We start from the raw sequence: 15,633 nt of genomic DNA, 5'->3' as shown, positions 1-15,633 counted from the left end.
TCTGATATTTCTCTTGGATTGCTCTCACATTATGATTCATGGGCGTACAATATCTGGGACCCTCATGATGTTGGGGCCTGTAAATGTTTTCGGGCACAGAGATGTGTTGGCGGCCTACTGTCCAGGGAAACAATCACTGCTCAAGTGAGTGGAAGTGGCTGTGATTACCGCTGTGTAGGGAAATGGTGAAAGCACTGCGGCCTCTTCTTTTTTTATGCACTACTTGGCGTTTTAGAAAGCAAACTCTCACCAATCCTAAAATAACATATCCATTACAAAATAGGAATATGGTAGCATATCTTTTACAGACTAGGAATCCCCTTTAATCATAACCTCTTCCATACTGGCTAGAGCCACCATATGCAGCTTACCTCTAAGGCGATGTGCCCACAGTGCATTTTTGATGCGTCTTCCTTGCGGAAATGGGCCAAAAACTCTATGGAATCGTTATGCAAGCTTATTCAATGACAATCCTGAAGTGTTGCGCACATGAGCAGTAATTTTCCCTAAGTACTTACAGTGTGTTTTTTTTCTGCAGCATGTCAAATCTTTTTTCGTTTCTGCAGCGTTTTGACCCATTGACTTCAATTAAGTCAGTCAAATCCGCAGCAAAAACGCAGGTATAAAAAAATATTTGCAGATTTGCTTAGTTTGTTTTGCGTTTTATTGGCTTCCTATGATGCTTCCCATGCTGTCATCTGTGTGACAGTGTGGGATACACTGGCGTAGTAGTTCTTATCGGCGGTACCACTACCGCCGGTAAGACCGTTGGTCAGAGCGCTGCAAGATCATGCTGTCAGATGTCAACGTGATCCCGTAGCTGTGACTGCAACCCGCAGTGGTGACCTGCGGTAAAAAAGCTTACCACAGGTCAGCAGGCGTGGGCCGATGAGACTACTGCTCCCATCAGGCTATATCTGCTGTAGTGACAGCAGTTGCTGCTGATGGGAGACTTAGTCTCATCTGCCGGCGCCTGTGCTCACAGTTTAAAAAAAAAAGATATACACATTCACATAAAAATAAAAACCCATTATACTCGCCTAATGCCAAATCCCCGATGCCCTCGTCTCATAGAAGTAATGTAAAATAATAAACCAACATATGCTTAATTGTCCACCGTAGTCCACGTAATCCTGAGTGTCCCACGGCGATCTCACATGTAGAACAGTCACATCGGGAGATGTGACCGCTCTTCCTGGTCGCCGGCGATACACTGCGTGAGTTATTACCTCCTGTCAGTGTATCACTGAGTTCACCGGAGTTCATCAGCTCTGGTGCTCCCACTTACGGCACCGCTGCGCGAGAACTTTCCCACGCAGCAGTGGTGCCGTAATGGAGATCACCGGAGCTGATTAACTGATTAACTTCGGTGATTTCTCTCACGACAGCTCAGTGCTATACACTGCGTGAGCGATTACCTGCTGTCAGAGTATTGCCGGCTGTCTTTAAGAGCAGTCAAATCACTGATGTGACTGCTCTCAAAGTGATCAGGATCGTCGTGGGACATTATCTTCTGCGGACAAGTGAGGAATATTGTGGTTTATTTTATTTTTGTTGCAGGAGACGTTGGCTTTGGTGGATTAGGCATTCGGTGAGTATGGTTTAATTAAGATTATTAAAGGAGTCTGTCATTATTATAAGTAAAGGACTTTATTCTGGGTGTCTGTGTTTTTATACAATATCACTATGGGATTACTAATGGATAGGTGTCTTATAGACGCCTCTCCCATTTCTAACCTGTGGGCTTGATGTAACCCAACATTACAAAGGTGACATCCACACCACAGATATGAACCCCACTTGCCACCGCTACAGGGAAAGTGGGAAGAGCGAGGCTAGTGCCGGATTTGGCGCATCTTATAGATGCTCCTTTTCTGGGGTGGCTGAAAGCTGATCTTTTTAGTCTGGGAGGGGCCAATATCCATGGCCCTGTCCTAGGCTATTCATATCAGCCCGCAGCGGTCTGCCTAGCCTTTGCTAGTTAGATCTTATAGGGGGACCCTATGTCAATTTTTTTTTTTTCTGGGGTCCCCCTGTAAACTAGCCAGTAAAGGCTAAGCAAACAGCTGTGAGCTGATATTAATAGCCTGGGAACCTTTATGGATATTAATAGCCTGGGAACCTTTATGGCTATTGGCTCCTTCCCAGAATATTAACATCAGCCATTAGCTTTCCCTCTGCTGGTTATTAAAATTATACGGAAGCCCACGGAATTTTTTTTTTTTTTTTTTTTTTTTATTAACTTATGCTGTCTGGTTACAGCCTAAGTATGTTCATTCTGTTAACTTTCCTACATAGGCTGGTGACAATGTGTGTGGTTTGTGTTTACTTATCGGCTTAGTAATGAGGGTGTCGGGCTGACACCTTTTCATTACTAAGCCTAGGGCTAGGCGTTCATGACGGCTGCTGACACCAAGCCCTAATCCCATTACTCTGATGCCACACTGCATTAGCATGAAAAAGGTGGTGTTGAACCAAGAAATTACTTCACAAAAGTGTTTTTTTAAATATCTTTATTTCTCTCTCACCCATGACAGCACCACGGAGAGAGGGGGTCCGCCCATCAAGGACAGGAACCTACAGATAAAAGGGCAGCACCTCTCCTCCGCCCCCAGTTGGGTTCCTGTCCTTGACGGATGACCCGTGGAACTGGAAGCAGCGGCGGCAGCAGCTTACCGGAGAACGCAGGAAGAGTCCAGGGCCGTCCTGTCCGTAATCCAGCAGCGGGGAGGCCCCTGTCGTGGCGGGGTCAGTTCCTGAAGCCGCCACCGCTGCAGCTGATGGGCTGGTCAGGGTGAGCGGGCGGGCGAGGACCGAGCCGCCGCTCCGGAGAGGAGGATGGGGCTGGGGGACACCGGCACACGCGGGCAGCGCCGTGGTACAGAGGTGTACCAAGATGGTGCTGCCCCGGAAATGAAACGAGACTTCCGGGTCCCCGCGGTCAGCGCTCCCCGGGGCACAGCGGTGCAGGCTGGGAGGAGCAGGTGACGTCATCGCCGGGAGATATAAAAAGAGGAGCACGGAGATGCTACACGCTGGAAGCGTCCCATTAGCATGGAGGATAGCGACCAGCAAGAGCAGCAGTCAATGCAGCAGCCGAAACAGCAGCAGCAGCAACAACATAGGCAACATCACCATCGCCGGCAAAAAGAAAAGGACGGGCATGAGAGCCGGTCCAGTAGTCACTCCACGCAGCAAAGTAAATCGACTGCGAGGATCAAGTCACCTGACGTGGATCGCCCAGTGAGGGATCTGATTCCACCTCCAGAACCGGTACCTGCAACCGCGCATAGGGGGTAAGTGATCTTCGTGAATGTTCCCCGTTATAATAGACTTCCCTTATTAGGGAAAGAAGAAAGAAAAAACGGAGAACAGGGAATGCCCCACCTGTAAAAGCCCGTTACCAGCTTCCTGGGATAAAAAACTCTGCGACTCCTGCATACAGGAGCTTCTCTGTGACGAAACCCCGGATTGCGCCTCAGACCTAAGAGCAGTAATCCGTTGGGAGGTTCAGAGTGCCCTTTCATCTTTAAAACGGAAAGGGAGGGGAAGAAAGAGGGAAACGGTAATAGGATCCTAGTCGGAGATCTCAACATCAGGGGAAGTGACCTCCCACACTTCAGACACCGACTCGTCATCCTCTGATGAGGAAACAGAGGGTCGCCATTGTTTCCCCCTGGATGAAGTCGATGCGTTAGTAAAGACAGTAAGGCCCACCATGGGGGTGGAAGTTCCCCGGCCCAATAGATCAGTCCAGGACATAATGTTCGGGGGACTGGGCCAAAAGAGAAGGAGAGTGTTTCTGTTAAATGAGAACGTACAGGGCCACATAAAAAAAGAATGGGAGAGACCGGATAGGAAAATCTCCACGGTTCCCTCCCTAAAGAGAAAATACCCGTTTGATGAGGAAGCTTCCACGTCCTGGGACAAAGCCCCCAAGCTGGATGTGGCGGTCGCCAAGGCTTCAAAGAAATTTGCACTCCCCTTTGAGGATATGGGTACTCTGAAGGACCCATTAGACAAAAAGGCGGATACCCTGCTCAAGGGCACCTGGGAATCAGCAGGAGGAAATATTAGGCCAGCGGTAGCGGCAACCTGTACCTCCAGAGCTCTCATGGTGTGGGTAGACCAACTAGAGAAGCAGCTAAGGGAGGGTACACCCAGGGAAAAGATCCTAGAATCCATTCCTATGATAAGGGGTGCGGCAGCCTTCTTGGCTGACTCTTCGGCGGATTCGGTAAGGTTGTCATCCAAAACGGCAGCCCTATCAAATGCAGCCCGAAGAACGCTGTGGCTAAAATGTTGGCCTGGAGACTTACAAACTAAAATGAAGTTATGCGCCATTCCCTGTGAAGGGAAATTCCTGTTTGGAGAGACGTTGGATGACATCCTTGAGAAAGCGGGAGACAAAAAGAAGGGTTTTCTAAAGATAGGCCCCACAGGCTTTAAACGGTCTTTTCGTAACAAAAAATTCTTTCAGAGGAGACCCCCGAGAGCAGAAGTGGGACGATAGAAGAAGGGACAGGGGGTTCTTCTTTGGTAACTTGTCCCGGGACAAAAAGCCCTCTAAGTGACTGTTTGCCCAGGGTGGGAGGGAGGCTAAGGTTTTTTCTCCCAGCCTGGACGAAAATATCAAACAACCCTTGGCTACTAAATCTGATAAGATCAGGGTTAAGGATAGACTTCCTCTCTCTCCCACCTCGAAAATATATAGTGATCCCCGATAAGATCATCAAAAAAAGAACAAGAAGCCCTCGAAAAAGAGGTCCTAAGCCTTTTGAACAAAAAAGGTCCTCCAGGAGGTTCCCACGCAGGAGAAAGGCAGAGGATTCTACTCGCCTCTCTGCCTAATAACCAAACCAGACGGGACCTTCCGGACAATTATAAATTTAAAAAGACTGAACGATTACGTCAAAAACGAAAAATTCAAAATGGAGTCGATCAAGTCGACCATCAGAATTCTCTTTCCACAGTGGTTTATGCAGGGCTGTGGAGTCGGAGTCGTGGAGTCGGAGTCGGTGCTCATTTTGGTGGAGTTGGAGTCGGTATAAAATGGACCGACTCCGACTCCTAAAATATATAATAAATTGGGTACAGTAATTCAATGCAGGATGTGCTGAATATTTTTTCATAGGAGTTTGGGAAAGTTATGAAATGTCCTATAAATGGCTGTTCTATTCCTGATCTAAGGCTACATTCACACACAGCGTTTTTCCTGTGTTTTTTGAGGATACGTTTTTCAGCTGCAAAAGCTGATCATCTTTTTAAAAAACCGCATCACCTGAAAGGTTTTTGAGCTCATAGATAATGTTTTCAATAGCAAAAGCAGATTAGAAATCTGCTCTATCTATCCATTTATCCATATCTGTCTATCCATATCGTATCTGTACCAAAAAGAATGAAAACCGGGTAGTACACCAATATATATTCTGTTCTATCTAAATATCTTGATTATTGGATCATAAAAATGATTAAATGTCTGAGGTTCACATTGTACTACAATAAATTTTTCACTTAAATATAAGCAATATGTGTGGGAGTCGTAGTCGTGGAGTCGGAGTTGGAGTCGGAGTCGGTGTAAGGGAAATTGAGGAGTCTGAGTCGCAGGTTTGGCTTACCGACTCCACAGCCCTGGTTTTATGGTGGTATTGGACCTCAGCGATGCCTACTATCATGTCCCCATTCACAAAGACTCCAGACAGTACCTCAGACTGGCAGTCTCTATAGCAGGCGAAATAAGAGAATTTCAGTACAGGGCTCTGCCATTTGGGATCTCGATAGCCCCGCAAGTTTTCACGAAACTAGTGGCAGAGATGATGGCTCACCTAAGAGAACAAGATGTTCTAATAGTCCCATATCTGGACGACTTTTTAATAGCGAGCAACTCAGCCCAAAAATGCCGGGAACAGAGGGACAGAGTGATGAGCACTCTAAAAGACCTCGGATGGCTCCTAACACCTAAAAAAAAATCAAGACTGGAGCCCAGGAAAATCCAGGAGTTCCTAGGCCTGACACTGGATTCAAACATCCAGGAGTGTTACCTACCAGATCAAAAAAAGGAGAGGATTGCTCACATGGTAGCAAGAGCAACACAGAACCCTTCCATGACGCTAAGAAAAGCATTGTCTCTGTTAGGGTCCCTCTCTGCATGCCTGCCGGCGGTCCAGTGGGCGCAAATACACATGAGAAATCTCCAATGGGATGTGTTGAGCAACCAGTCGAGATCAGGAGGTCACTTGGAAGGCTTCGTCACACTAGACTCAGAAACTATTCGTTCCCTAGCCTGGTGGGGGAAGAGAGACAACCTGTCCAAAGGGATTCCCTGGGTGACAAATATCTCACACATAATCACCACAGATGCCAGTCCCGTGGGATGGGGAGCACACATGAGCAACAGGGTGGCTCAGGCGGAATGGGGGGGTCAGGAAATAAAAGCCTCCTCAAACCAAAAAGAACTGCTGGCAGTAGGCTACGCCCTAAAACACTTTCTACCAGTATTAAAAGGCCATGATGTCCGCATATTTTTGGACAACAGTGACGGTGGCTTACATAAATCACCAGGAGGGAACAAGGTCCAGGACACTAATGGACACATCATCCGAAATACTCAAGCTGGCCGAGGGAAATCTACTATCCCTATCGGCACTACACATACGGGGAGCAGAGAACCAGACAGACTTTCTGAGTTGCACCCAGCTACATCAAGGAGAGTGGGTGCTAAAACAGTCCATTTTTCGGAAGATCGTAAAAATGTGGGGGGACCCTGGACATAGATTTGTTTGCCGACCACAAGAACAGAAAAGTGGAGGCATTCTGTTCCCTAGATCCCAAGGGGAGTCCTCGGACCCTGGATGCGTTTATGCTTCCATGGACACAGGGCCTAATGTATGCCTTTCCGCCGCCCATTCTCATTGTGGCGGTAATAAGAAAAGTCAGAGAAGACAGGGCACGAATGATATTGATTGCCCCCTTTTGGCCAAAAAGAACTTGGTTTTCATGGCTGAGAATGATGTCAGTAACCGACCCCTGGGTTCTACCAGATCTCCCGACCTTCTGTCTCAAGGTCCCGTGCTACACCCTCGAGCAGTGAACCTCCATTTAACAGCATGGAATTTGAAAGGGCACTGCTGAGGGGGAAAGGGTTCTCAGAAAATCTAGTTTCCACGTTACAAAAAAGTAGGAAACCGGTTACAACCAGGGCCTATGGTAGAACGTGGAGAAAATTTCTATCCAGCTCCGGGGTAAAGGTTCAGGATGGCATACAAATTGATAAAATCCTTGAATTCCTGCAAAAGGGGTTAGAACAGGGGCTGGCGACTAATACACTGAAGGTACAGGTAGCGGCTCTAGGTGCCATTTATAATCAGGATGTGGCAGGCGACCCTTGGGTAACACGATTTATGAGGGCCGCAGCCAGGTCTAGACCAATAACCACGCAGAAGATACCATCATGGGATCTAAACATAGTACTGTCTGCCCTAACAGAACCCCCATTCAAGCCCATTCAGTCAGCTCCCCTGAAAACCTTATCGTTAAAAACGATACTATTAGTGGCCCTAACATCCGCTCGCAGAGTGAGTGACATTCAAGCCTTGTCAGCGATATCCCCATTCACTAAAATCCTGGACGATAGTCATATTAAGACCTGACCCGGCATACCTACCTAAGGTGTCAACACACTTTTATAGGTCACAAGAGGTAGTCCTTCCTTCCTTCTGCCCAGACCCTAAGAATAGGGGGGAGGAGAAATTTCACACTCTACATGTGAAGAGGTGCCTAGTCCAGTACCTAGAGGCCACTAAGGGATGTAGGAAGGAAGGGTTTCTCTTTGTGTGTTTCCAGGGACCTCGGAAGGGGCTCAAGGCATCCAAGAGTACCCTAGCAAGGTGGATAAGGGATGCGATTGCCCTGGCGTACTCATCCAGTGGGAATACCATCCCGGAAGGTTTAAAAGCCCACTCTACAAGAGCAATGGCAACCTCATGGGCAGAAATAATCAGAGGTATCAATAGAGCAGATCTGTAAGGCGGCCACCTGGTCAACACCACCTACCTTTTTCAAGCACTATCGCCTAGATCTAGCCTCTGCGTCTGACCTGACCTTTGGGAGAAGGGTCCTTCAGGCGGTGGTCCCTCCCTAAGCTACCAATCTCTGAAATTCTCTCCGTGGTGCTGTCATGGGTGAGAGAGAATAGCTTAGTTACTCACCGATAACGGTGTTTCTCGGAACCCATGACAGCACCCGCTTATTCCTCCCCTTTCACGTGTGCGGTGAGCACGAGTTAATATGTATAGAGTGGTTTGTTAGACACGTTGCTTCTCTATAATATATGATATTATAATGTTATGTATATACTTTTGTTGTTAACTAACCTTGAGACCCTCTGATGCTCTGTAACCAACTGGGGGTGGAGGAGAGGTGCCGCCCTTTTATCTGTAGGTTCCTGTCCTTGATGGGCGGACCCCTCTCTCCGTGGTGCTGTCATGGGTTCCGAGAAACACTGTTATCGATGAGTAACTAAGATATTAGCTCAAAAAAGCCTTCATTGCTGTACAAAAGCATGGCAAAAACGCGGATGTTTGCAGCAGTGTTTTTCCTGCCAAAGGATGCAGAAACCTTGCAGATATTTCTGCAAGCAAATACTCAACGTGCGCACATAGCCTTAAGGTTTTCACACTCCAAAGTATTGTATGTTTATTGGTGATAAGTGTAGAACTTGATAAACATATCTATTTTTTCAACACTGTGACAATGAAAAAGGTTAACGTTTTAAAGGGACACTATCTTCACTAAATGACTGATGAAACCAGGCACACGCTATACACCATCTGCGTGACCAAACCCTTCAAATCACTATATCGCCTACTTCTCCAGCTATCCCAGCCAAGGGTGGGACAAGTGGGTGGGAATGTGAGTGACCTGGATGGTTTGGCCACGATTGTGCTTGGTTTGAACAGTCATTTTGTGCTAATATTTGCGTGGTACAATGTTGCCAAGGTGTCTGGTAGTCCATTTGACTTCTAGTCCTAGATAAACAATGTACATTTGGCTAGTAGAAATTGGCAGCACTAAAGCAGAACATCGGTTAAACTCTGAAGAAGACACAAAGTTCTGACCGTGTCGGCTTATCTGTATATGAAAGGATATCTTAATGGAAATTGCATTGCTCCAGCTGCGATACTGAATGAGAACTAGATTGACGTGTAACCGTGTCTTGGAAGAAAAGGAGCATAAAATGTGTTCCTTATATTTATGGGATCACAGTCTGGTACACGCACAAAGTGACATTACTGTAGAGCAGGGCAGTGCGGTCAATCAAACAGCCACCTCTTTCAAGTGGCCGAGGTGGGTGTTCCTTTCTGCTTTTCTTTGATTTGACATTGATGTGCCAATTTTCAGCTGATGAATAATTGGCTGTATGCTGATAACTTGCAGGAGTCAAGTACAGTCTGCTACTGCTCTCAGTGAATGGCAGATGTAGTTTATGCAAACCAGAGGATCTGATTTCTGACTTTCTTTCATTGCACTCAGTAAACTTGTCAGTTAGCCGAGTATGCGAGCGATTTTGATTAGTGCAATCAGTAAACATGAAGTCTCGTCTTTGATTGCTGAGATGATTAGCTAAACACTCTTGAGTAGCTGTTTGGAGCTTTTAGTTTATAGTTTGTTGTCATCTGGGCTTTAGCGTCAGTATTACACATCCCCTTTGTCTGCCTGAGGTATGTATATTTTTATAAGTGCTGTTTAGTCTCATCAGATACATTCATGGCTTGAGTTCAGCATATGAAATATCTCTATAAGAGATTGCTCTATTAATATGCACTTGTAAATATGTAAAACTGTTTCCGGTTATTTGTTCAGCCCATACTGCAAAATTAAAAAAAAAAAATCTGCATTATGGCGGCTTACTGTCTGGTTTGCATTTTTGGGAAATGTAAACTTCCTCAATTTTTGCTTTGCTTTCAGAGAAGCAGCAAAACATAAAAAAAGAAGCCTTAATGCATCCCTCTTGGTTTCTTTTGTTAATTTGATCTGGTAGTCTTCTGCCAAATAAGAAGGTGCTTCCTCCTGTCAGCCAATATTGATGGCCAATTTTTGTCATTGCTCCAGTGATCCTGCTACAAACCTCTTGGGATATGCAGCTTAGTGAGGGAGTTCACATTTCTAAGCTGATATTGAAATTTGTTAGTGTTATATAAAAGGTTTGTGTACTGTGGTATATTGCTAATGCAGGGGTCCTCAACCTGTAGCTCGGGAGCCACATGTGGCTCGCGGTCCCATGAATTATGGCTCGCAGCTGTCTGCCAGCTTGGTGCATTAGCTCCAGGTCTAGAAAACAGGTAGGAAGAGTACATCTCAAAGTGGTGAATTTTGTGAGTAGTCCAGCACAGTAGAGCAGATCTGGATGCACAAATACTGTCTTGGGGTTTAGAGATAATGTAAGTAAGGAGGATGGTACTACCTGTTAGAGGACATGTTCAAAGCTGGATGTGAGTTTGATGAGAGTGCTGGATGGGAGAATAATGAATGGGGGTATTGTGGAAACCCCTGGATCTCAGTGTACTGCTTTGGAGTGATTTCTATGGAAAAGCTTTGGTTATGATTATATCTGTAATGGGGGCTTTGGTTGACACTACTTTGAAGGGGTTGGGAGCTGGATGTGGCCCGCGACCCTCTGTGCTGAATGTGGCTCGCAACCCTCTGTCTAAGCTGAATGTGGCTCTCAAGGTCAGAAAGGTTGGGGACCACTGTGCTAATGGATAAAATTAAATATAAAGTGACCCTTCTGTCTCAGCCTGGGTTTAGTTTATGACCAGAGAGATTGGATTGAGAACATTATATTCTAATTCCGCGGGGGAAGAACTGAAAAATAAGAACCATGTAGATGGGGAGAGACCTGTCAATCGCCTATTGCAGGGTGGGAAGAAATCGGCTAGGGGTTGAGTTGATCTAGTCGGGTCTCTCCCTATGGCTTCCGGATGGCTTTTTTTAAACAGCATTTTGTTGAACTAGCAAAATGCTGAGTTCCTGTGTCCCATTGAATCATTGTAGACTGGAGTACATCACTGTTGACAACATGTATGCAACGATCATTCTGTCCTCATACAGTTAGGTCAGCCCATGTGAATATGCCAATGAACATGCCCTGGATCGACTTGTGTATATAGTAGATCAGCACTCGCTTATGGGCAGAAATCTGTCTAGATCGACTTTGATGTGCAATAACGCCCCTATACATATTCGCTTAGAATTTGCAGAACCTACCTGTATCAGCAACATTGGTCAACAATCTGTGTATTTGTGTTTTCCCGAATACTACCACAATAGATGTCAAGGGAGTGAAGGATCTGGCCTTTTGGATTTCCAAAGGCCAATTATATTGTTCTCCAGGAGCTAAAATACTTCCTCGGCACTTCTTATCAAAGACACACAAGCGTTCTGCTGAGGGTTCCTGTATATGGGCGAGTTGGGGGACATGGCTGTTGATCAATCGATCATTCAGCAGACTGCTATCTAATGTATATGGATGCTTAAGAATTTCTTAACATTTCCAAAATTAATGGGGAGAGGAAACAATATGTGCGTGTATATACTGAGATATAAATATACAGATGTATTTGCTCGCAAATCGACAATATTCTATTCTATTCTATACTTCATAAGGCCAGAATGACTATCGATTAGGGCTGAAGAAAATACTTGGCTCGGCCTTTTATAATTAGGTCTCACTTAAACAATGATGATCTCACAGAAAGCCAAAGATTTGCAAGCTCCACAATTTCTGGAGTGCTGTGTACTGAATGAGTATCTATTGATTAGAAGCCTTTCATGCTGTGCACTGGCCACGCTTGTCTAGAAGAAGAGCATCCATCTAATTGCCTGTTTTGTTGTGGCTGAGTCTCTACTGTAGTATTGTTGGAAACAAAGGAAAAGGGTGGGTGGTCCTTCAGCTCACATACACGCACTGTCTGCTGGAAGATGATTTATATCTGAACCAAAAATTCCTTGCACTGTATTCTACAAATGAAACCGAAGCAACTTCCCTAAATGTCTTGTAGATCACGATCTTCATACTGGTCTTTAGGAAAAACAACTGATTTTAGTTTGGTGGAAAAAGGCCTTGGTGCGCCTCTCCCCCTCTCTCTTCCCGTATTAAATATGACACCATTTCCTCAACCTTTCCCAGACTGTTTCCGGAATAAATCTTAATATTCTAAGTTGTACTGTAAAGGATGAGACTTTCTTACTAATCTTGAACATGCATAAAGGGGTGCTTTTTCGTAGGTGAGGGGATGAAAATGTCTCGCCACGTGGAGGGGGCACAAATTTGTTCTTAGCTTCTATCATTCATTAATGTGTGATTTCTACTAAAAATTGATTTTCATTCCCTATAGACCCCAGTGCATCAAATTCTTGGTCCATGCGCCCGCCGCTTTATAGCCAGCCGCCGCAACAAAGGTAAGATTCATGCAGCACTTTTAGCGAAAAGATCTGTCAAAACATTGGCTTCCGATTGAGCGCTTTGCCACAGACTGCCCAAGAAAATGACTCCCAGTAGTCTGATATCCATCGCTTGCCTTTATCTCCTTGCAAAGTTTTGGAACTGAACAAAGATTTGGGTTGTAGGGTAGGCTAAACAAATTTCTTTTCAGAAGCTGCCTGGAAATTAATGAGGCATAACTAATGATGTTCCACTTTATAAGCTCCATGTTGGAATAGCCGTGTTAGCACAGACCCGCTATTGATTCTTGCTACAGACCTCTTGAAGTACTAATCAACTTCTTTGGTCCCACTTTTTCAAGGCTGACAAGCCCATTGTAGGCCAGTGTCACTGTAGGTCAGTAGTTATTAGTTGCCACTGAAAACAGTTTCTTTAACTACTTAAGACTCTACTGAATTAAAAGCAGAAGAAGGGTCTGGAAGGATTATAGAATCCACAGGCTAATAAGTACCGCGCAATGGAAAGAATGTGACGTGGTTTAATAATGAGGGATGTTATACATATGTTCCCTGACAAAACACAGAAGTTTGTAAAGGCCCCTACTTGTCTGCATCCATTGTAAAACTTCTAATGAACTCACTTTAATCTATATGAAGAAATAAATACAAGTCGGACTGTGGCAAGTTTCTTAGTGTTACATAGCTACAAGCAACACTACCCATATAACGCTTACCTTTAGTGCTACATTGTTTTCCTTTTTGGTGGCAATCTTCCAGACAAGCCAGAGCTTTATTTCAATGCCGAGTTTTCAGTTCTCCTACACCCGTGTATATGGACTGGTCTAGTTTGTTTTCACAAACGCAGGTACAAGTTCACCAAGGACTTGTGAATCGGTTTGCTACACCGAGGCAATTAAAACATTTGTTGCAGCTAGTAATATGGGGTGCCCTTCTAGATCATAATGGATGTTAAATTTGTGTTACCATATAAACTGTATACAAAATGTCAGCCCATGCCAATTAGTGCTGATGTTGCTAGGTCACGGCGGTCAATTGAAAACCACATCAATAGAACTTAGGTTTTTTTTTTCTTCTTCTTTTTACTGGTCAGACCTTGTGACATATTGCACAGAATAATGGATGGGAACAAAAAAAAATTCTGATAAGGACCCTACCCTAGATTCAAATTCTTTGCTGTAAGAATTCATTTGCAATCTGCAATTAAGTGGAAAGAATGGCGAGCCTTAGAAGGTTTGGACTTTCAGAAAACAAAGCATTCTCCTGCGTTGCTTATGTTTACCCTTTGGATAATGCACTTTGACTTGGAAATCTAGTGTTCAGAAGGAAGAGCGCGCACCACTGAACTGAACAAAAGCACTATGTTAGCAATTTCTGGGGGAAAAAAAGCACTAATGAACAAATTTAGGTGTTTTTTTTTACATTAGAAAGTGTTTTTTGACTGACCCATTTTTTATATATGTATTTTTAAGAAATTATGGACTCATGCAGAATATGCACCAACCATATCAAAATCCGCTCGGTGGACCAAGCAATTACTACCAACGACACAGAGATGACCGGAACCAGCAGGTAAATTAGCTCTTGAATAGGGCTGCAGTTTGGCCTGTCCTACGGGTTATAATTAATCAACGTAAATGTTACCTACATTATCGTTTTTTCTTTTATTGCATGGCTTCTCCCAGTGACAAAATATTTTTTTTCACCACTTTTAGAAATTAATTAAATTAGTAGTTGCCCTGTTTGCAGTTTCTATTGTGTTTATTGGACAATGGCAATTCTTGTCAGAGAAATCTCCCTTCTTTCCATCCTGTTTAGAGTTGTCCTGAGCGTATTTTAACTTCTGATTAGTTCCATGTCGTCGCTCCATGTCGTCGCTTTTGTTATGAAATCATTTTTGGCATTCGGCATGTCTCAATAAAGCTTTTTTACTTTTCTGTAGTTTAATCCTGTAAACAAACTTTTTTTTTTTTATATATATATATTTTTTGTGTTTTTCAGAATTACAACCAAGGGAGAAATTACCAAATGCCGCATCAGCAAGGAAGATATGGCCGGAAATAATTTTTTAATTTTCTTTTTTTTTTTTTTTTTGCTGGTAGACTGTTTGATACAACTTATTAAACATACTGTGTAAATGTGATTTTATTTTGTGCAGGTAGTTTATAATTGATTATATTGTATCTAATTCAATGTCTTTTAAAGAAAAAAGGCATTTTTAAACGTCTTGCTGGTCACACTACTTGGCAGTGTTCTGACCTATGAGAGACAGAGCATCGTGGAGATGTTTAGAAGATTCTAGTTTCCAGTTTTGAAGACATTTTTAATTTTTTTTTTTTTTTTTTTTTTTTTTTTTTTAACTGTCCATTGATGTCTACAATATTTCAAAGAATTATGCATACCCAATGTCAATGCCTCCTACATTTTGTTTTGTTCCAAAATGATTTTATAAAGACATGAACATTGTAGACGTCTTGTTTTGTTATTTCCTAGTGTCATGCTATTTTTTTTAAACCTTTTTTTATTTCAATTAATTTTTTTTTTTTAAATATCAGAACCTTAAACTTGTATTTAGCCGCTAATCCAATAAATGGCAAAAGGGAAAAAAGGATAATTGTGCTTTTAAAAGTAGTGAAATTGTAGCCATTATTTACCTGTATCGCTCAAAATACTAAATCGGCAATCCTACTTTCACAATCAATAAACCTATACTTTCCTAATACTTATGAGCCTACACTCATCTCTGGTATAGTTTTTATTTGCATCTGCACAGTTTCAGCCATGCCCTTTGTGATGGGCCACATTGCCAGGAACATAATGTATTAGGAACATATTGCTAGCCTGCATGGTGGGGCTATAAATGATTATCAGTGAGCAATTAATTCAATTTATAGTTTTCCTGCTCCCCTAAAATTTTCAAGGTGAAATGAATAACTTTATTCATATAGTCAAATTAGTCTAGAGGACGTTATACATGAATAAGACACACCTGTGTGTAATATATATATATATATATATATATATATATATATATATATATATATATATAATATATGTATGTATAATATATGTATGTGTGTATGTTTTTATGTGTATATATGTGTGTGAGTGTAAAATATGCATGTGTGTGTGTATGTATATATATATATATATATATATATATATATATTATGC

At 43.4% G+C, this 15,633-nt stretch overlaps 1 protein-coding gene across 1 annotated transcript in view; it reads left to right on the top strand.

Moving 5' to 3' along the window:
• The window catches only part of XRN2 (5'-3' exoribonuclease 2), a 140,420-nt gene extending 125,239 nt beyond the window's left edge, over positions 1 to 15,181 (top strand). Inside the window, exons 28-30 of the mRNA XM_073557405.1 lie at positions 12,396 to 12,459; positions 13,932 to 14,031; positions 14,461 to 15,181. Coding sequence (XP_073413506.1) covers positions 12,396 to 12,459; positions 13,932 to 14,031; positions 14,461 to 14,523 — 227 coding nt within the window. The 3' untranslated portion in view covers positions 14,524 to 15,181. The remainder of the gene's footprint in view (positions 1 to 12,395; positions 12,460 to 13,931; positions 14,032 to 14,460) is intronic.
• Positions 15,182 to 15,633: the final 452 nt, after the last annotated feature.

The sequence above is a fragment of the Dendrobates tinctorius genome, unplaced genomic scaffold, assembly GCF_039654945.1.
Source record: "Dendrobates tinctorius isolate UK_male_01 unplaced genomic scaffold, ASM3965494v1 ptg000250l, whole genome shotgun sequence".
NCBI lineage: Eukaryota > Metazoa > Chordata > Amphibia > Anura > Dendrobatidae > Dendrobates > Dendrobates tinctorius.
The sequence above is the reverse complement of the archived record's forward strand: the minus strand, read 5'-3'. Positions and strand labels throughout refer to the sequence as shown.